The sequence below is a fragment of the Strix aluco genome, chromosome 1 (genome assembly GCF_031877795.1).
Source record: "Strix aluco isolate bStrAlu1 chromosome 1, bStrAlu1.hap1, whole genome shotgun sequence".
Taxonomy (NCBI): Eukaryota; Metazoa; Chordata; class Aves; order Strigiformes; family Strigidae; genus Strix; species Strix aluco.
In genome coordinates this window covers 140,878,717-140,900,384 of record NC_133931.1, presented here as the reverse complement: position 1 = coordinate 140,900,384, position 21,668 = coordinate 140,878,717, and the positions used below count along the sequence as shown (strand labels likewise).

Sequence of the window (21,668 nt, the reverse complement as noted above, 5' to 3'; positions counted from 1 at the left end):
GCAGCGGGGATCTGTGCGTTGGGACACTTATCCCGACATCATAGGAGACATTAAAAAAAAATAATCATCTTCTCATGTTTAAAATTACCTCTTTGGGGAGAGAAGGGGGCGTGGGGAAAGGGGACTAATAGGCGAAATCTCGCAAAATACTCTTTGCAGGCAGCAAGACGAATGGAGGAAACACTTGAGTATTCCTATGAACCACTTCGGTTCTCACGATTAAAGTCCCTCGCAAATCCCTTCAGTTTTAAAAAGACCCCCTCCCCCCGTTCCCCGTCCCAGCTCTTAAATACAGACATGAAGTCAGAATATTCCGCCGGAGATCGCTCCAAAGTTTAAGCGCGCTCCCAGGAAGGGATCGCCCCGGGTTTCGGCAGGGCTCCCCGAAGAGGCAGGCTGCCCGGCGGCCGCAGGTTTCCGCAGTCCCCAGCTCTCTCTCCCTTGCCAAATCCTCCGCTCCGGTCCGGGGGGCTCCGTCGGGGCGCAGCGCTGCCTCTCGCTATTTGGTCGGGCAAGAGGGCGAACGGCAACTCAGCAGTTTCAGAAGAAAGTGTGGGGTTGATTATTGACTAAAAAGACTTTTTTTCTTCCGATGCAACATTCAAGGGATTGTTTGAAGCAAAACGCATACGCGGGATTTTTGCCTCTTCTCTCCTCCTACGCTGCCCGCTTCCCCTTTCATGTGGTGCCTTCTCACTTATGCCATAAGGAGCAAGTGTTTTCTGTTTTAGTGCTCTGTTTACAGCTTTGGTGCATGAAGTCATAAATCTTGCATAGCCATAAATGACAAAAACCATTGGTATGCGTAAGAGGCCACCCCAGCCTTATAGTGCTTTTTATTTCTCGCTTCCCCCTCGCTTTGTTTGTGCTTTAAGATGACGCCGGGCTCCCCCGTGCTTTAAACGGACTAGTTATATTTTTAATGCCTTAATTAACGAAGTAACGTCAAATTTACACCTAGGCATTATTCGGAGCCCATAGCCGAGCCACCGTCTGCCAGGGGAGCAGGGACTGCAACTTTATTTAAGTTCTCGTTTGCACGGTGGCTGCTGTGTTTCTATTGCGGGGAAAGGGGGGGACACTCCCCCCCCCCCCCCCAACTCGGGGCGCTGGTGAAAGAGGCGAGCGCCTTCCCCGGCACGGCCGAGGGGGGGAGGCGAAGGCGAGCTGCGCGGCGCCGGGCCCGCGTCCACGCGGGGCTGCCTCCCACGCGTCCCCACGGGGGGCTGCGGGCACCCCGACCCGCCTGTGCAGCACATGTGTGTATGTGGGAGCGCCTCTGTGCTCGTCCCGGGCGCTGGGAATATTTGGGGGGCGGAGGGGGGGGTGTCTGTGTGTACATCTGTGTGTGTGTGCGCTCACGCATGCATGAGTTAATAATTAGTAACTCTAATGATTTCCAGTGTGGCTCTGAAAGCATTGCCCAGAGCGGGGATCCTGGTGGGCTTCGGTTGGCTCTCCGGACCCAGCCCCGGCTCTTCGGGCTTTGCTCCCCTCCCCGGGACTCAGCCCGGGGCTTTGAGGGGCTCCCGGCGGCGGGGAGCGGCAGAGGGGCTATTCCGCAGCCGCCCCCCAAGCCCACCGGTAAGAGGGACAAACCCAAGGCCCCCCCCCAGCAGCACCCCCGGAGGCTGGTGAGAGAGACCCTTTGTGAGCGCCGTTTGTCTTCATTAGCATAATTTTCCTGGACTTTGGTGACGCCCGGGTACGGGGGGGGCCGCACTCCTTCACTGCCGCGCTCCTCCGCTCCCTCCCCAGCCCCCACCCTGCCCCAGGCTTCCCCAGGCGGCCGCCTTTCTTTCTTCCTTCCTTTTTTTTTTTTCTTTTTCCTTCTTTTTTTTTTTTTTTTTTTTTCCCCTCCACTCCCCCCCACCCCCCTTTCTCCTTTCCTCTCTCTCTTTCCCTTCCCAGAGCAGCCCTGGGAAACATCCCCGTCCTCCGTGCCCCGCACAGGGGGAGCCCGGCGCGCCGGGGACCGGCTCGGGGCAGGGTGGGCAGCCTGAAGCGGGAGGGGAGCGGGAGAGGCGGGTGTCCGGAGCGACCGTCCCCATCCCCTGCGGGGCAGGGCTCGCCCCTCCCGGCCGGGGGGTGCCGGGTGCGGAGGACCTGAGCCGGTGCCCACCTCGCGGCCGCAGGGACCGGGCAGGGGCAGGCAGCTCCTGCTCCCTGGGTTGTGTCGCCTCCAAAAAAAAAAAAAAAAGGGAGAGAGAGAGCATGCTGGCTTCCGCCTCAGTCGTCAGAAGTTAAGGTAAGCAGGCCACAAATACGCTGCTATCAGTCGTGAATGGCGGAGTTTATGTCCCAGTGATTTATGACCGTAGACTTAAATGTCGGTTCAAGAAGAGTTCACAAGCTGGGGCTTCCTTCCAGGCAGTGACTGATACCCTTACACTTCGTGTTCAGGCAGCTCTCTCTCCTCTCTTCCACCCCCCCACCCCCCCCCCCCAACCTTCTCTCAACTTTGTCTTTATCTTTCAGGAAATCTTTCAGGGGGGCTGCCTGCTTTTTCGTCCTAGAGTCAGACTTTGGGGCTCGGCTGAAAGTTACAGGGCAAAGATCTGGTGTGTTTGGGGGGGGGGGAGAGCGGAGGGAAGGAGAGAGTAGAGGAGAGCTGAAGTGGGGAGTGGGGGAAACGGGGGGGACTCGCGTCACCCAAGCAGGTTTCATCTGCTGTCTCCGGGCTGTCTGGGTGGGGGGAGAGAAGTTGATAAAGGGCATAGAGGTGTATTGCGCAAATGGAGATGGAGCCGATTAAATGGGCGCTGGAAATATTGGGGGCCCATCCGTGTTTGTGAGACCTGGCCTTTTGTCTCCGAGGGAGAGAGGAGAGCTTTTCCCATCCCAGGCACCGGCTGGGGTGGCAAACCTCTCCCCGCCCCCCCCCCCAACCCCCCCCCCCCCCGTTAGGGAGCTGTTATTATCGTGATCGTTGTCGCTCTTAATGCCGCTATTCCCGCTTTCGCCAGGAATGGCCGGGCACTCCTCAGGTTACCCTCGTTTCTCTATAACTTTGTAGGAAGTGATTAACTTGGCGAAGCCAAAGGTGGGAGCTGTTTTTTTCCCCCCTTTTTTTCCTTTTTTCCCTTTCCTCGCTGGAAGGCGGCTGACGCTTCAATAATATTTTGCCTTCCGATTACAGTTGCCTATTGTCTGCGGGCAGGCGGCCGCGGGAGCTGCGCACCCCACATCCTCGCTCAGCGCTGCCCGTCCTGCCTGCGCCAGCAAACTTCCAAGCGGCCCGGGGAAGGCGAAATATTTGATGTCGCGACCATGAAAGGCGGGTGCCTTTGTAAAATTACTGCTGGCTCATTATTTCCTCCTTCTCCTCTGGTAGTGGTGTCTATATTCTCTCTTTCAAAGGAATTGAGAAAAATCACACCAGGCCTCGATAGCATCAGGAAGGAGAGGCGAGGAGGTGGAAATTGTGTGCGCGCCTCAGATCTCCATTGGCTTATTAGCTTAATAACTCCAAAAAGCTTGATTAGTGCAATAACAGGGTAGCCGCCCTGCTGTAGGTGTGTTACCTTCATTTTGTTACGCTCTAACAAAGGGAATACTGTTTTCTAAGAACTTGTATAACTTGAAAGGCGTAGAATGAGCTCGTTTGGTGCATGTGTTGTGTAAGGCTTTTCGCCCCTAAGCATTTGTCCTCGTTAGATGTTGCGGGGGGCGGGGGGGGGGCGGAATATCCAGCTGCTTAAGTACAGGGAAAGTGGCAAAAGAAACGAGAGTTCTTCTGATCCGAAAAGACGTGGTTGTTTGTCAGCAAGGGGGTAGGGGGACGGTGAGGAACACACTTTAATTTCTGAGAACAATGTGAGTGCGTGTGGAAAGAGCCCCTAGATCGGAGATTACGCACAGGTCTCCTCTCTCATTAATGCGGGCGATTGTTTAACTGGTTATTTTCAGGCAGGTGAGCAGTACACTTTAATCTGGGAAACAACAAAATCCCAGAAAGAAAGAAGGACGGGGGACAAAAAGGGGAGGGGTGGAGAAAGGGATTCGCCCGGGCAGGAGAAGCATTCTCTGGGTTTGTGTCCACCCTCTCCCCAGCCAAGTGACCCTCATACATCAAATTACATAGCAGTTTCCAAGACAGAACCTATTATCGCTAAGTTGGAAGGAAAGTTCAAGCCGTGGTCATGGAGATGAACGCTGGTTTTTCAGGTTCCTGGTGTGTTTTTTTCCCCCAATCCATCATGTTTTAACAGGTAGGATCTGGCTGATTCCACGAAAAGTTAGTGTCTTGAAAATAACTGCTGAAAAACCCCCAAACCAACAGCGCCAAAGCGCCCAACCTGCCCCTGCTGGCCTCGCCGAAGGGGCTTCGGCGGCGCCGGGGACCGCTGAGGCTCCAGCCCCGCTGGCGGGTGGGAGGCGGGCGCGAGGGGTGCGTGGGGCGGCCCCGCCGCGCTGCGGGGCCGAGCGGGAGCGGCCGCGGGTGGCGGCTGGGGCTCGCCCGGGCAGAAGCCGGAGCTGCCGGGGTGCATGACCTGGGCGGCTCGGGGTGCTGTGAGAGCACGGAGGCGAGAAGGCGCTGCCTTTGTTTATTTGCCTATCGAGCATCTCACAGGCAAGCCAAAATCCGTCACTCGGGATCGGGGTGGGTAAACACCCCCGGGTAGGAAACCTTTCCACCCCTCTCCTGCCCCCGCCACACGTAGGCAGGAACGATCTCATGTGTTTCGTTGTACGAAATACTTCATGTATCGAAGTTGTACGGAGAGCGGCAACCTAGAGAGAAAGGCTAAAAATAAAATTTCACCGATTACAGGAGAGGGTTTGATCCTAGAGCTGGAATGAAGGAACAGCCCAGCCCCTTCGCATCACTGATTCCTCGATCACCCTTATCTCAGAGACTGGTATTAAAACAGCCTCTCGGTGATAAACGGTCAACCCCCTTGCAGCATGGTGCCCTACTCTGTTTCTTAAGAAGAAAGAAAGAAAAAAACCTAGAAAGCCCCTATCCTGGTACAGCAAAGCACATATTTGTAGCTGCCAGTAAATCCAAGCAGCTTTTATATCGAAATGCTCTGTGCCTGAGGCCAAGTCATGCTGCTAAATATTGCTGACCACTTTTTCTTTTATGGCTTTCATGTCACTTAGCTATTGAAAGTAAGATGGATTTGTACCATTTCTTCACCCTGCTCTGCTCTCCCCACACCCCAGGTCTGCCCGGAGAGGCCATTGGAGGAAGAGCGCCACGTGACAGAGGGGTGCCAATGTTATTCTCCAAGGGTGTCAAGACCCTGTCAGTTTGCGAAATAAATATTGGGAAACAACGAAATGCAAAAAGCGACCTACTACGACAGCTCTGCAATCTATGGTGCCTACCCCTACCAAGGAGCAAATGGTTTCACTTATAATGCGAGTCAGCAGCAATATCCTCCATCTTCATCACTTGTGGAAACTGAGTACCACCGCCCCGCGTGCTCCCTCCAGTCTCCTGGCAGCTCCGTGTCCCACCACAAGGCCAATGACATCAGTGAGAGTTGCATGAGGACCCTCCCCAGCCAGCCTCTCCAGCCCCCTGGCCTCGCCGACCCGCAGGCCCCACCACAGCCACCTCCGGCCCAGCAGGCACAACCTCCACCTCCATCCTCTGCCTCACCATCTCAAAATGCCAGCAGCAACCCTGCCCCGGCCAACCCCACCAAGAGCCCGGCTCTTAACTCGCCCACCATGTCCAAACAGATATTCCCATGGATGAAAGAGTCTCGGCAAAACACAAAGCAGAAAAACAGCAGTTCCAGTTCAGGTATGAAACACGCTCCCCCCTCTCCCTGGGTACCCCTGGACTGGCCACGCATCTGGCGGGGAGGAGGGCAGCCCTGCCCACCTTCACTTCAGGCAAGGGAGGGAGGGGGCTTTTTTCCTCTCTGATTTGACCCCCTCAACTTTTGGAAAGGGGTTGCCAACTCAGTGAACAAACCACCCCTTGCAAAACTTTCCCAGCCTTGCAGGATGGGTCTGAAGTGGTATTTTTTTCCTGGTGGCTGAACCACTTGTGCATCTATCACATTTCCTAGGTAATCCCCCTCCAGTAAATCATGTCAGTGCGAAGCAGCTCAGGCCTTAAGCCAGAGGCCTGTCCCAAGTACTTTGTTGGCACGGTGCTGTTAGATTAATAAGACAGTGACCTATCTCTGCTGAAGTGTAACAGGAATAAAATAGCTCATAATCATGTGCAGGCAGGATCAATGCCCTGCGTGCAGACAGAACCTCTTCCTATTTTAACAAGCTGATTGGCAAAGTTACAAGCTTGGTAAACAAAAATCATTCTGGAGTGCCATAAACTTCAGCCCATAAAATAATATCTGAGGGATGGAAGTGTATATTAACGCTTTTATTACCGGAAGAAACCCAAATCAATAACACCGGTGCTAGCTCCAATGCTCAGTAGTTGTGCTTATACTAACCTCTTTCTCTTTTTCTCTTAAATGTGCCTTGGAAATGGAGTCCAAAACTTTAGTGAATGTCTTTGCCAGAGTGCTATTTAAAGCTCTGGTAACACTGCTGTTTACAGCCTTCCATAAAATGTATTTATTTTATTAAAAAGTAGTAACATTCAAATATGCCTGTATGCCTCCACGCAAGCCTAGCCACCGTATGTTCTTCTTATGTATATTGTACTTCCCAATCACTACCATATGTTTATGCTATATGTTAGGTGTGACAGAAATGCTATACTGTCAATTCTATGCTTATATGTTATAATGTTACATGTAGATACCTAACCTTCAGGCATCTCTAGCTGATGTGTATATATCAGGGTTTTGGGAAAAAGAGGGCCGCGGATCTTTACAGCGATGGAGAAGAACTAGTTCTTGAAGACCCTGATGCCACTATGTTAGCAGAGCCCTAGGTTCGCCTTCAGTTTCTAAACCCTGTTGTGTTTCCTTGAACCTTTCTTATTCCTTTATGCAAAGCTCAAGGTAGGGTGTATGCTGTCACCCTTAAAGGAAGCAAGCATAGTCATATAGTGGCACTAATGAGGTGAAGGAGTCTATCGAGGCTTGTAGGTTGGCACGACTGAGCTGGTGCCACGGGGGAGTACTCGTTTTGCATGTGGGCGTCCATCTCGCGTCTGAGAGCTGGACTCTCTGGGTGCTGGTGTTGTTGGCCATTGTGTGTGGTTGCTGTGTTGGGGTTCGCCATGCTGATTGTGTTCTTTGTGTGATTTACATAGGTGAGAGTTGTGCTGGTGATAAAAGCCCTCCGGGGCAAGCCTCCTCTAAGCGAGCCCGTACAGCTTACACAAGTGCCCAGCTGGTAGAACTGGAAAAGGAGTTCCACTTCAATAGGTACCTTTGCAGGCCACGAAGGGTAGAGATGGCTAATTTGCTCAATCTCACAGAAAGACAGATCAAAATCTGGTTTCAGAACCGCAGAATGAAATACAAAAAGGATCAAAAGGGCAAGGGCATGATGACCTCTTCAGGAGGACAGTCCCCGAGCAGAAGCCCTGTCCCTCCAGCTGCTGGGGGATATCTAAACTCTATGCATTCTTTAGTAAACAGTGTCCCCTACGAGCCCCAGTCGCCTCCGCCATTTAACAAGCCTCATCAAAACACCTATGGCATCCCTGCATCGTATACCGCTCCTCTTAATAATTGCCCACCTCCTCAAAAGAGATACACGGGGACGGCAGCTGTGACACCTGAATACGATACTCATCCTCTTCAAGGCAACGGTTATGGGAATCCACACATACAGGGAAGCCCCGTCTACGTAGGGGGCAACTACGTGGAGACCATGACCAATTCTGGGCCTTCCATCTTTGGTCTAACTCATCTCCCTCACCCTCCCTCTGCCAACATGGACTACAGTGGGGCTGGGCCAATGGCCAACAATCACCACCATGGACCTTGCGATCCGCACCCAACATACACAGACCTTACCGCTCACCATCCTTCTCAGGGAAGAATTCAGGAAGCGCCCAAACTCACCCATCTGTAAGAGACAGGAATCACTAAGTGGAACACCAAGCCCCCAACTTTTGGAAAGTACTCCCCCCCGCCCCTTCTCTCTCTCCTTCCCCCGCCATGTGCCGTCCCCTCCCCTTCTCATTTCTTTTGTTCGTTTGGGTTTGTTTTGTTTCCTTTGCTAAAAGCGTTTTCTAGTTTATGTGACGTAGCAATATTTGTTGCTTGAATTGCTCTATAGTTTCACTAGTGGATATTTATCTTTTTGAACTGTAGCCTTGTGTCTCACTTTGGGAGTATGCAGAGGCTTTATACTTTACCTTCTACACTTTTATCAAAACAGGGTATATGAACAAATTTTCTATAAAAGGAATTCTTAAATGTGAATTTGTTCGTACATGATTGATCCCACGGGGAAGCAATTTTTTTTATTGCACTTCTTTTAAATAGCGAGAAAGACATCAAAAGCGCTTGGACAGGGACTCCCTGGACAATTATTAATACGTGTAAGTCTTTCAATGTGTGTATGCTGGTGAACATTCAGATTTATTTATATTTTTTTTTGCAAACATTGAATAATCTAAGTGTTTAAAATTTTATTTATCCCCATTTGTTCATATTTATATATATATAAAAAATCTGTACCCTGAATATTCAGGAAGTATTTACCTGGCCATATGTTAGATGGCATATCGGCACGCGTAGGAAATATCATTTGAAAGGAAACTATAACTCCTTTTATTAAAAATGGTGATAACGATGATGATGACGATGCAATAAAAGCTGGGAAAAAAGATCACGGTTTGAATACTTTATGCTTGTAACATCCAGCTAGGCGGAAAGCGTGTGAAGCTGAAAAGGCTAGATTTGTTTTGAAAGTTATACATTCCTTGCTGCTCACGTTCTGAAAAAAAAATAAAGTTTTTATTCTGAATAATAAAGAGTTAAGAACACGTTCTTCGCAGCGCAAGGGAAGGGAGAGCCCTTCATGACGTGGGGAGTTGGGAAACTCGTCTGTAAACTCACACGAGGATCCGCTCGCCCACCCGAGGGCCCCGCGACGCCTTTTCAGCATTTCATAGTCAGGGAGAGGGACTGAGGGACTTCTTTTTTTTTTTTTTTTTTTTTTCTTTCCCCTCCCCGGTGGGGTTTCAGGGCCCGCGGCTGCGGTCGCCTCCTCCCGCGCCCGCTGCGCGGTGCCCGCCCGGCGCGGAGGGCAGGCGGGCGCGGATCGCCCCCTCCCCGCGGGTCCGGTGGGGGGACCGGCCGCGGAGCAGCGCAGGGAGCGTCCCTGCCTCCCGCGCAGGCCAGCCGGGTGGGGGGGTGTGTGTGTGGGGGTGTGTACGGGTGAGTGTCTGTAGCACATGGGAGCCGCTAAAGCCCCGCGTGGGTGCGGGCGCGGACGCGGAGGGGCCGCCTCGTCCCCGGGCTCTCCCGCGGAGGCCGGAGGGGAGCCGGGCGGTGGCGGAGCCCCGGCGGCACTCGGGAGCGGGGGCCCCGGCCAAACCCCAAAGGCGGCTGGGGGGTGGGTGCCGAGCACCGCTGCCTCCGGATACGGCTCCTTCCCACCAGCCCCGCCGCCGCGTCTGCCCTTTTCCTTAAAGAAATGGATTTTCTATTTTTTCTTTTTCTCCTTTTTTTTTCTTTCTTTCTTTTTTTTTTTTTTTTTTTAAATATTCTTTTTTATTTTATTTTGGGCTTGTTTCATTCTTGCTGAGCTGCCTTCCCTCCCCACCGCAGTCTGAAGCTGTGGGGGAGGGGCGCCTTGTGTTCCCTCTCTTCCCGGGGGGGGTGTGGGTGTGTGTGCGTGTGTGTGTGTGTGTATGTGTGTGTGTGTTGGGGGCGGGGGGGGCACACACGGTACTGCAGAAGGGCGACTATCCCGGCCCCAAACCGGCACCCGCGGGGGTCTCCGGTCCGACTCGGCTCGAGGAGGAAGGCAGAAACCCGCAAGCGTGTGCTTGAATCCGATTTTTCTTCCTTTCAGGCGAAATGTCTGTAATTTTTAGATTGAAACTTGAAAGATAAATCAAAACGGACCTTAATAGACTAGGTAAAATATACCCCTGCACGTTTATAAAGACATATTCATATGCTGTGTAGATAATAACGCACGCTGTTCACCATCTGTATCTTTTAGAGCACAGCAAAAAATGTCGCCATTTTGGTCTCATGCTGAAATATTATTAATCTTTGGGCTTTATCTTGTTCCCAGAACCATCCTTGCCTGATGCTGAAACATTGTCATGCATCCATGAATCTATATAGAGCTTTTCTGCATAAATAGATAAAGCATGCTCAGTCAAAGAAAGGGATTGCAAATATATTTATACCGTGCTGTTTATTCTATAGAGAGATATGTAACCGTGGAAGGAAAGGTTATGTAGTCTGCTATTTTTCATTGAAACCTGGTTATAACCCAAAACGGACCAACGACTGATTATTATTTTGCAGGCGAAGGAAGCGTTTTTGCAACATTGCAAGACGTTGCTCGTTTCAAATGAGCTCCCGTATAAAATTCCAGCCGGCCCCCCACCCCTCGGATCGGTTAGGTTAGCTACAACAAAAGGTAACGGTACAATCGGTGATTCTTATTGTGTGGCTCCTTTAGCACCACGAATTACATTTAGAAAAATCTTCAAAGAGAAGGAATTTGGCGTTCCACCCCCCTCCCACTTCGAAGAAAGAAAAATACAGGCGAATTTGCCCCCTGTCCAGAGACCGTGCTCAGCGCCTTCTTCGGAGCTTGTAGGTTGTAAATAAGAATTTGTATTTTTGCATTTAAGATTCGCACGATTAAAAGATCCCTCTGGAGGCAGAAGTAATTGATTTGCCCAAGAATTTCGCGTCCTCTCGCCAAAGGTTTCGTTCCAGGTGGTTTTTGTATTACACTGACCGCAAGAAACAAATGTGCAGAATAGAGACACCCACACAGGTTTTACTCACAAAGCCTGGTTAAAGTCCAAACCTCTCTCTTTATTATTTGTCATCCTGCTGTTAATCCCAATATTTTCCAGAGGGAGGAAAAAAAAATTAAAGAAAAGAAAAAGAAAAGCCCGACCCCGAGGTAGGCACTGAGAAGCAAAATAAAACCGGACTTTTCCCACAAGCAGCCCAGTCCTCTGCCAGCATATTTTAAAAGCAGCTTTTTTCCTTGTTTACTTGCTTTTCTTGCTCTGCCTCTTTTCTCGGCCACATTTGATCTTGGAAAGAGCAAGAAGCTTTAAATGTGTTCTTAAGGGCCAGTAGCTGTCAAACCTTTTGGCGGCCAAGATTGATCGCGCGCAGACACCACCAGAGCTTTGTTTGGACTAAAAGCAAGAAAATTAAACCCCTTGCATTTTCCAACAGCATCGATATTTGTAAGGCATCCCTTTTGAGGGATTAAATGACAAGTCTCGTTCTATATTTTATTTAAACAAGCAACCACCAAAAAGCCCATTTAAAGCCTCCCGGCCCCTCCCCTCCCCCTCTCTCCAATGCCTTCGCAGATATGCTACATCTTGTGGGTGCATTAACTTAAAACCGATTTTTTTAAATGCACTTCGTGCAGTCTGGATGCAGACTGATCCGCTGAGTGCTTGTGGTCTTGTTTTCTCTCCCCCCCCCCTTCTTCTTCTTCTTCTTCTTTTTTTTTTTTTCTTTTTTTTTTTTTTTTTATTACGAAGACGCTAGCCGACCCCTTTTTGGCAACTCCAAAAATAAATCGAGACGGCACCGCATCGCGCTGGCGATGGTCCCTGGCTCCTCGAGGACGCGGCGAGCGGCTCGGAAGCGCCTTCCCCCCCGGCCCCCCGGCGCACCCCACCCCACCCCGCTGGGCACCCCGGGCTCCGAGGGAAGGCGAGCCCCGTCCGGGCTGCCCGGGGCGGCTCTGACCATAGGATTCATCGGTCTGGTGACTGTGGCCGTCATTGTCATCGCCCTCTCGCCTCAGTCTGGGTGGAGAACTGTGCCCAAAGCATCCAAATTCGGGACTTGCCTCGACCTAGCAGGGGCGACTGGAGACGGCGGCGGCGAGAGCCAAGCGTCGGAGGCGAGTGCCGTCTCTCAAGTCATAACCCGGCGGCATTTTCGCTCTGCCTGGCCCCGTGAAAACAAACCCGCTACCAGCCCATATAGTTCCTGGTAATCGAAAATACTCACCAGACCCAGCCTACTACGGTTATTAAGCAAATTATGCCAGCAGACGGGAGTATCGTTTGCAAGCTAAGGCACAGGATTTGGGTTTTTTTTTAAAGAGGCAACAGCCAGACGCGTTTGCAGCCTCGCGATTTGGCTCGCCCAGAGAGGTACTCCTAGGGTTATGTTTTACGGTCCAATCCCGGGAAGCCAACTGGAGAGGGAAGTCATGAAGCACAAGGGCTGCTGCCTATGTGATTCTTCCCCTAGAAGCAAGGTTGCTGAGGAAGATCCTGTGAAACAATGGCTCGGCACCGGCGGCCAATTGTTCTCCGTACTGTACACCCGATAGCCACCAAAAAAAGGGGGAAAAAAATAAAAAAAAAAAAAAGGAAAAAAAAAAGGAGAAAAAAGAAAAAAGAAACAAACAAGAAAAAAAAGGAAATAAAAAGGAGCCCATCGAGGCTGAGTCGGGAAGGAGAAACTAGTTTTGGAGGAAGTGCTATTCCTAGGAAAAAATCAAGACCCTCTGCTTCAGACTTCTGCCTGGGTGCAACTTCTTATGCGGGGGCCTGGCGGTGTCAAAACTTTGAAGATTAATGGATTACTTTGTTAATGACTCAAGGCGTCAGATTGAGGTGCTTAAATGATTTGTGAGGTGCAAAGCGTTTTCCTGACAGTCCCAAACAATGAGAGAAGAGTGTGCGGGTGGAGGCGAGGGAGGCAGCAGGCTGCAGGACAAGCAGACACACACACACACACGCACACACACACACACACTCGCTCTCTCGCGCGCACACACACACACTCGCAGCCTCGCACACAAACATATCCACGCACACGCACCCTCCCCCTCGCCCCCGATCATTTCAGATTAGGACGCCAAGGGGATAGATACTCGAGATATCATTTCCCTCTTTAAAAAAAGTGTAAATAAAGCCTTTCTGGCCCCCAATGAGGCGTTCCTTCCCGACTTTTTTGGATCAATCAAACAGACAGTGGCTTCTTTTGATTAAAGCCCAAATTGTCATTGGGCAGAGGCAATCATGTGACAGCCAATTCGGTCCAATTTCAACCTTGTCTCCATGAATTCAATAGTTTAATAGTAGCACGGTCCCCATACGGCTGTAATCAGTGAATTAGAAAAAAAACACCCCACCAGCGATCTTCTATGCTATATTTTTTTCTCCTCTCTCTCCTTTTTCCTGGGCCTTCCCCCCCCCGAGCCCCCTGAATCCGAGGGAACTTTTTCTCCGCGGGGGCTGCCAGTTGAAGGCCATGAATTTCGCATTTGAGCGAGAGATCGGTTTTATCAATAGCCAGCCATCGCTTGCTGAGTGCCTGACATCTTTTCCCCCTGTCGGTGATACATTTCAAAGTTCATCAATCAAGAACTCGACGCTTTCACACTCGACACTGATTCCTCCTCCTTTCGAGCAGACCATCCCCAGCCTGAACCCCGGCAGCCACCCTCGCCACAGCGGCGGCGGTCGCCCCAAGGCGAGCCCCCGCGGCCGCAGCGGCAGCCCGGGCCCCGCCGGCGCCCCGCCGCCCCCGGAGTACCCCTGGATGAAAGAGAAAAAGGCGTCCAAGCGATCCGCGCTGCCGCCCGCCTCGGCCTCCGCCTCAGCCGCTGGACCTGCCTGCCTCAGCCACAAAGGTCAGTCCAAAGACTCGCCGCCGGCCCCGCCGGGCCGCTTTTTTGGCTCCCCGCAGCCCCCCGGCTTCGCGGGGGGACGAGGCGGAGGGGCGGGCGGGCGGGGAGGACGGAGCTGGCGGGGCTCTCTGGAAACCCGAACTTTCCCCAAACTTGCCTAATGCGGGATGATTTATTTGAGTTGGAGCTGACCTCTCTTGTCTCGCCGTCCTAGAGTTGGGATATTTGACAGTAATGAAGAGTGATAGATTGCTCCCGCTCAGCTAAGCAGCTGATGCATTAATTATAAATTGCGGTATGGCTAATATAAAGTTTGCTCTGGTGTGGGGAGGTTGGGGAGCTGGAGGCGGTGATTTTGCGGAGGTGGCCGAGGGGCACACGCAGCACCGGGCGCTCAAGCAGCGCAGCACAATGGGTTTACTGCATCCAGAGGCGGCCATTTTGTTGCAGTTCCTATTTTATGCTATATGGACATATAGATATAGACACAGACGTGTGGAGAGAGCACTGCCCCCCCCCCACCGCCCCCCCCCCCCCCCCCGGGATGCGATGTGCTCGGGTGCTGAAATTCAATCCGTGCATTTATCTGTTTTGTGGGTGCGTGCGTGTGGTTTTGCTTTCGCTGTTCTGGCGGTGCTGCTTTGGGGTGCGTGTGCCTGTGGTGGTGGTGTTTTTCTTTTTCTTTTTTTTCTTTTTTAACAGACCCCCTTGAAATCCCCGATAGCGGTAGCGCTGGATCTAGGCGGCTGAGGACGGCTTACACCAACACCCAGCTTTTGGAGCTAGAGAAAGAATTTCATTTCAACAAGTATCTCTGTAGACCAAGGAGGGTTGAGATTGCAGCCTTGCTGGATCTGACCGAGAGACAAGTCAAAGTCTGGTTCCAGAACAGGAGGATGAAGCACAAGAGACAGACCCAGTGCAAGGAGAACCAAAACAGCGAGGGGAAATTTAAGAGCCTAGAGGACCCCGAGAAGGCGGCGGAGGAGGAGGAGGAGGAGAAATCCCTCTTCGAGCAAGCCCTCAGCAACGTCTCCGGCGCTCTCTTGGAGCGGGAAGGCTACGCTTTCCAGCAGAATGCCCTCTCCCAGCAGCAGGCGCAGAATGCGCACAATGGCGAGTCCCAAACTTTCCCCGTTTCGCCTTTAACGAGCAATGAGAAAAATCTGAAACATTTTCAACATCAGTCACCCACTGTTCAAAACTGCCTCTCAACAATGGCCCAGAACTGTGCAGCTGGCCTGAACAATGACAGTCCTGAGGCCCTAGATGTCCCTTCTTTACAGGACTTTAACGTTTTCTCCACAGATTCCTGCCTACAGCTTTCAGATGCAGTTTCCCCCAGTTTGCCAGGATCTCTGGACAGTCCCGTAGATATTTCTGCTGACAGTTTTGACTTTTTTACAGACACACTCACTACAATTGACTTGCAGCATCTGAATTACTGAGAAATTAAAGACGTCCTCTCCAAGGGTCCTGCTTTCTCCTCCTTATTCTTCTTTATTTTCCCTGTGAATTAATTTTATTTTTTTCCCCTCCTTCTTCCTGGTCAGTATTTTCTGTTTATTACCTCCCTCTGCTGTGCTATTTTGCCGTTTCTTACGAAGTTTTAGTTGTGTTCAATTTTAACCTAGCCACATTCTAGGTCCTTCTATGAAAGCAATATATGAGGTCTGTAAGAAAGTGATCATATAGGAATTGTATCTTCACTTTCTTTTTATTTTTGTATTGCATTAGGATGCGTTGTCATAAGTATTTTTGGTAGAATAAATTCTTGTTTGCTACAAGGAGCTTTCTCTTTTTTCTTTCTCTTTCTCCCTCTTTCTTTCTCTCTCCTTTCAAGACTGATAACATGATGGGTGTTTCTTCCCCTCTCTCCTACTCTTAATTTACTAATAATCAAAATCCAACATTCTGACTACAAGCTCTCGCCTTTTGGCAATTTAGGACATTTATTAGAGAGGAAAAACATGTTTGAATGCTTTATTGCGAGGGTTCTCACAAGGGGAAAAAAAAAAACAGACCACCAAACCAAAGAAACTAAAGCCTTTCACAGCTTTGATGGAGACCTCTTCCTTTTAATGTATAAGTGTAGCATTTTATCTCTGTGAGGATACAAAGCTTGGAGATGCTGAGCTGTAACAAAAGCACGAACGAGCACTTTCTCTGTTACAGGCAAAACATAAGAGAGACTCAGTAGGATAAGCGTCTCCTGCAGAAACTAGCCTGCTCCATACACGAAAAGCTCTTTTGGGGAAATAATCCTGTTTTTCTAGAAAGTAGTGCTTAGCAGCCAGCAAGCTGTTTCAGGAAGTGTATCTTAAAAAATATCAGAGCTCACAGAGAATGCGCTTGGTTACTTCTCACGTGCTGAGCGGTCCAAGAAATCAGCCCTGGAAGGAGAGGAAACGGAGAAGTTAGTGCCTGTAAAATCAAAAGGGTGGCAGAAACGCGGGGGGGGGGGAAAGGAGCATTTAGGCAGGAATCCGCCCCTCCGCTCGGTCCTTTAGAGGGGCGGTGCGGGGACACAGCCGAAGGTATTTTTCTGTTCAAACCTTCTTGCGGGACGAAGGACTGATAACGAAAAGGGGAACCTCTGACTTTAAAGTTACAATTTCCTCGGGGCTCCCCACTCTCTGCTGGCGCCAGCGAAGATGGGCTTTCAGAAATCTCCACCGAATCGCCTGCAACACGAACCCCAAAGCGGAGGGTGAGCCCCGTCCTTCGGGCTAAAACCGAGCAACAGATGCCAGCGGGGCTCTGCCGCTCGGGGCCAGCGGATCCCGGGTGGGTGCGATCGCGGGTCCCCGTGTGCGTGTGAGCGCGTGTGGCTCCATCGCACAGGCGAGCGGGGCTGGAGCGGGGGGTTTGTGGACGGGGCTCTGCTGCCCGTCCATGCGGGGAGTGTTGTCTCCCAGCCCTGCAACACGTTGTGGAGCTGGGATGCGTGGGTTATAGCTGGAAGGGCTGAACGCAATTCTTCCGAAAGTCATAAATCAAACTCTTTCTATGAATGAGAATGTCATCAAAGAGATCAATTGCAGGAACACATGCACAAATAAAAATCCTCTTACGTATTTGCCGGGGCTGGGGATCCCCGTCTAAAACCATTAAGTGAGAAGGCGTTTAGTCATAATTCATTTTTATTGCTCTTTTAAAACAACAGCTTGGCTGAGCTGCGGACGAGGCGAAACCTCGGCCCTGCTTCTTCTCCTCCTTCTCTCCGCTCCAGCCCTGTCCCTGCGGAAAGCGAGCAGCCTCACCGGCATTTTAACTCCTCTGCCACTGGGTTAAACTGGATCGCAACGTGCACGTACGGGTTGAGGTTTCTTTTGTGCCCAGATTTCTGGATGCTGACAAAGCTTTTTTTTTTTTTTTTAAAAAAAAAAGGAGAAGGAAAATACGCTACAAGATTTAAACTTCTCGCAAACTCCATTTAAATAAATGAGGGGGTTCGGCGACCAGGAGTCGCCTCCGAGTCTCCCGGCGAGCCCTGGGGGCATAGCGGGAGCACACTCCCACAGAAAAGCCTGAAGAGCCGGGATCGCCCCCTCGGCCCCAGTCCCGGGGCAGGAAACGCGGAGCGGAGCCGCGGAGGGGCGCGGAGGGGTCGGGCCGGCCTGCGGGCAGAGGGAAGGGGCGGCAGCTCCCCCTCGCCGGGCCGCGGAAGCGGGCGGGGGGTGTGTGTCCCCTCTGCTCTGGCCCTTCTCAGTGATGCTGCCCCCACGCACAGTACAGGCAGCAAACCCCCAAAACCCCACCAGAGACACAATGCAACAAAAGAGACAATGGCACGAAAAAGGGAGAGAAAAAAGGATTTCAGGATACTGGAGACTGTAACAGAGGTGCTGCGATTCGGCGGAGTTAACGGGTAAACCGGTTCTATTTATAGTAAAATATACATTTTTTCTTGGCTGGCTGAAAAAGCGCTGAAAAGATGCCAGCTCTTTTATTAGTAAACAGTCCCAGCGGCCTGTCTTTTTTCTCTGCCTTATGCAGTATTTATCACAACTGGTTTACAAGAATGAAATAAATGTGTTTACAGCTGTAACCGTAGCCAAAATTGGTGCAGTATAATGCCATAAATGCCTCTAGAGTGTTGTTGCTCTTGTCCTCCACCCCGCCCCCCTGGAGTTTAAGAAACTGAACCTTTCCAGAGGGCTGTTAACCACCCGTGTTTGCGTAGTAAATCAGAACAAATAAAAATACTGAGGGCATACGGATAGACGCGTGGTGGAGAGAGCAGCCCTTCGATTTTGGCTGGTAGTAGAGAGGCCATGGAGGTGGCATGGGGTAAGGGCTGACCTAGTAGTGGTAGGAGAGCTTTGCACCTAGGAGAGGATGTTGTAGTTCATGTGGGAGGGAGGAGCTTGAGTGTTTCTGTGTGTGTGTGTGTGTGTGTGTGTTCATGAGCAGGGAGAGGTGGCGGGGTAGAAGAGCCTTTTGGATTTTAAAACAAGAACCTAGAGTGAGAACAGAGAGACGAAGGCGCCGGCTGGAAATGCACCTGCAGAAATAGAGGGGGCAGCCCCTCCTGGGGCTGGTGGCAGGGGACGTGACTTTCCATCCACCTATCCCCGAGGTTAACGCTTCGCAGGACGCCTCTCTGAAGCGTGTTGGTGCCGTCCTCTCTCCCTGCAGACGACTGGGTGCCCCGGGACGGAGGGCTGCCCGGCCTTTACCTTCCCTTTCCTTTTCCACACACGGAAACCGAATATGAGGTCGCAACCCACATCCCACCACGGACCATTTATTTTTTTTTCTTCCCGTGGGGGTGGGGAGGGGTAGGTTTGATTCGATGCTCAGCGCGGTTCCCGAGGGTCCTGGGGCCGCCTCTGCCACTGGCCATCTGCCACCTCCCTCCGCCGCCGGGCCGGGTGGCGGAGCGCAGGGACAAAGGGGCCGGGGCGGCGGGCCCTGCGCCTCCCGGCGCTCCTCTGCCCCTGCCCCGAGCCGCCTCCCCGGGCCGCCGGCCTGCGACCCGCGGCACCCCGGGCAGCCTTCCCCCCGCCCGGTCCCAGGGGGGCAGCGACTCCGCGGAGACCCAGCAGATGGGCTGCGGAGCCCGCGGGACCCCGCCCAACCACCCGTCCCCCTGCCCCCGGCTCCTCCTCCCCTACTCCAGCCCCGGACTGGCGCGGGTGAGCCCGGCGGAGGTGCGGGGGGAGCGGGGACGCGGGCCAGGGGGAGGCCGGTGGGCCTGGGAGAGCACAATAGCCGTCAGTCCCAAAAGCGGCTCATTTCCATGCTAATGTCCGCGGCCGCCTGGTGATATGGCTGGACAAGCCCCTTTAACTCTTGGCGTCGCGTCGCGCTGGGACTGCGATGGGGCAGGACCAGCGAGATCCCTCGGCCCCGTTCCCATCCCCATCCCCGTTCCCCATCCCCATCCCCACCCATATCCTCGGCCCCATCCCTGTTTTCCGCCTTATTCTCATCCCCATCTCCATCCCCGTCCCCATAGCAGTCCCCAGCCACATCCGCGGTCCCATCCTCATCCCCCTCCCAATGCTCTCAGCGCTGTCCCCGCCGCCGCCCCCGACCCCCCCGGCCCGTACCGCGGATCCAGAACCCCTCCCCCCCCCCGACCCGCGGCTCCGGCCGGGAGACGGGGGGCGGGGGCCAGCGGAGGTGCCCAGCACCAGCTTGACAGCGCCGACAGCCGGGGAGGCGCCGGGGCACCCTGGCTGTAGCAGCACGCACTCACCCTGGAGGGGACGGCCGGTGGGCTCGGCGGGCCGGGCGCAGCCTCCGGGTGTCTCCTGCCTTCCCCTCTCGGCCGGCGGGCGGGACCCCGGCGGCGGTGGCGGCGGGGCGACAGCTCAGCCCAGCCCAGCCCAGCCCTGCCCCCCCTTCCCCCCCTCCCCGGGGGGCCGCCGCCGCCCTGCCCCGCGGTGCCGCGCCGCGCCGTGCCGCGCCGTCGGAGCGCTCGGCGTTTAAATGCCCCCGACGCGGCGATCTATCAGCGGCAGGAGCCGGGAAAGTCCCGCAGGCGCCGCAGCCATTGGCTGCCGCCCCCCACGTGCCTGCCCGCTGCCTGTACCTTCGTGTCATTTTCCTGCCGGCCCCATGGAGGAAGTGGGAAAGTTGGCGCGGCCCCGCCGGACGCTGAAGACCCGGTGGCGGCGTGACAGAGGGACGCGGCGAGGATGAGCTCCTTCCTCGAGTACCCCGTCCTCGGCGGGGAGGCGGGGGGCTGCGCCGCCCGCGCCTACCACCCCGACCACGGGATTACAACTTTCCAGCCCTGCGCCGTCAGCGCCGGCAGCTGCAGCGGGGAGGACCGCTTCCTCGCGGGCCGCGGGGTGCCCATCAGCCCCCACCGCCACCACCACCACCCCCCGGCCCAGCCCGCCGCCTACCAGCACCACGGCGGCCTGGGGGTGTCCTACGCGCACCCCGGCTGCGGCCCGACCTACGGCGCGCAGGGCTTCGGACCGGCGTACGGCCCCTACCCCCTGGGGCAGGACGCGGAGCTGGGCGGCGGGTTCCCCCCGTGCGCCCCCGCCGTGTACTCGGGGAGCATCTCCTCCTCCGCCGCCGCGCAGCACCCGCACCAGGGCTACGCGGGGGGCCCCGCTCAGTACGTGCCTCCCCCCTACGGGCAGGAGCAGCAGAGCCTGCCCCTGGGCACCTACAACCATGCCCTGTCTCCCCTCCACGCCGGCCACCGCGAAAACGCCCGCTCCCCCTCCGCCGAGACCTCGCCGCCGGCGCAAACCTTCGACTGGATGAAAGTGAAAAGAAACCCACCCAAAACAGGTCAGTGGCCGGCGGGAGGGCCGGGGCGGGGGCCGCTGCTCTCCGTCTCTCTCTCTCTCTCTCCCTCCCTCTGCCGTGGGTGCGGGGACAGCGGCGCTGTCCCCGCGGGGCGCGGGGCGGGTGGGGCGACCCGCACCTCGGGGAGCAGCCGCGGCCGTCTGCCCGCGGCGCTGGCGCCCAGCGCCGCTTATTCCCGGCTCCCCCTCTCCGCCTCTCTCGCGGTCATATTTCTTGTAATTCATAAACCACTTATCAAGTTTCCTCTGACACTAGAGGCTGACTCCGGTTTAGCACCTCGCACTCCATCACTCACCCTGCCGGGGCTTCCCTCTTATCCTGAGAAGTTCTCGCTCCCTATCGCTGAGCCGGTGTGGACATATTGATTACGTCGCCTATAAATCATTTGCGCTTACTTACCGCTGCATGTCCCCTCGCAGGCAAGGCTGGCGAGTACGGCTTCGTGGGGCAGCCCAACACCGTCAGAACTAACTTCACCACCAAGCAGCTCACCGAGCTGGAGAAGGAGTTTCACTTCAACAAGTACCTGACCCGGGCCAGGCGGGTGGAGATCGCCGCCTCCCTCCAGCTCAACGAGACGCAGGTGAAGATCTGGTTCCAGAACAGGCGGATGAAGCAAAAGAAACGGGAGAAAGAGGGGCTGCTGCCCATCTCCCCCGCCACCCCCACGGGCTGCGAGGAGAAGGCGGAGGAGTCCTCGGAGAAGTCCTGCTCCTCGCCCTGCAGCGCCTCGCCCGCCTCCTCCGCCTCCGACACGCTCGCTGCCTCCAACTGAGCCCCGACGCGCCCCGACGGCCGCTCCTCGCCACCGCCCCGCCACCGCAGCTCGCCACCGCTCGCCGCGGTTATGTCCGTCCCTCGCTCGGTCCCTCGCTCGGTCGGTCTCCCCGAGAGGTCCCGCCGCGCCAGCGCCCCCCCCCCCGCCCCCAGCCGCCCGGCCCCGGGGTTGCCGGCTCCGCGGCCCGCTCGCCTCCCAACCACCGGGTCCCGGCGCCTTGGTGCCGGAGGATTTTCTTTCGCCACCCCCCCCCCCCCCCCCTTCTGCTGGAGGAGCTGTGTTGGCACACGCGTAAGGGTCTCCCTCCTCCGCTGCAAGGACGCTCCTCCGAGTTTCCCTGAGTGAAAGACAGGTTATCTAGGGTACATAACCTCACGAAGAGATGCACTATTGCAAGTGTTTACAC

General features: G+C 54.3%; 3 protein-coding genes and 1 long non-coding RNA gene across 9 annotated transcripts in view; 3 read left to right on the top strand and 1 right to left on the bottom strand.

The window, feature by feature from the left end:
- HOXA3 (homeobox A3) overlaps nucleotides 1–8,866 on the top strand; it is a 47,457-nt gene extending 38,591 nt beyond the window's left edge. For all 6 annotated transcript variants that reach the window (XM_074837911.1, XM_074837902.1, XM_074837895.1 and 3 more), the window contains 2 exons: nucleotides 5,170–5,758; nucleotides 7,190–8,866. In XM_074837911.1, the coding sequence (XP_074694012.1) occupies nucleotides 5,287–5,758; nucleotides 7,190–7,959 (1,242 nt within the window). In that variant the 5' untranslated portion in view covers nucleotides 5,170–5,286 and the 3' untranslated portion in view covers nucleotides 7,960–8,866. The remainder of the gene's footprint in view (nucleotides 1–5,169; nucleotides 5,759–7,189) is intronic.
- A 4,459-nt stretch (nucleotides 8,867–13,325) lies between these two features.
- On the top strand, nucleotides 13,326–15,493 carry HOXA2 (homeobox A2). The gene is made up of 2 exons (XM_074849438.1): nucleotides 13,326–13,707; nucleotides 14,407–15,493. Exons 1-2 carry the CDS (start codon nucleotides 13,326–13,328, stop codon nucleotides 15,150–15,152), a joined length of 1,128 nt encoding a protein of 375 aa, XP_074705539.1. The 3' UTR covers nucleotides 15,153–15,493.
- A 178-nt stretch (nucleotides 15,494–15,671) lies between these two features.
- LOC141934123 (uncharacterized) lies at nucleotides 15,672–20,572 on the bottom strand. Its single transcript, XR_012626281.1, has 2 exons — nucleotides 20,458–20,572; nucleotides 15,672–16,097 (listed from the first exon to the last, which is right to left on the bottom strand). It is a non-coding gene; the product is annotated as an uncharacterized LOC141934123 (long non-coding RNA).
- Nucleotides 19,854–21,332, top strand: HOXA1 (homeobox A1). Its single transcript, XM_074849420.1, has 2 exons — nucleotides 19,854–20,466; nucleotides 20,904–21,332. Exons 1-2 carry the CDS (start codon nucleotides 19,854–19,856, stop codon nucleotides 21,257–21,259), a joined length of 969 nt encoding a protein of 322 aa, XP_074705521.1. The 3' UTR covers nucleotides 21,260–21,332.
- The last annotated feature ends 336 nt before the right edge of the window (nucleotides 21,333–21,668 follow it).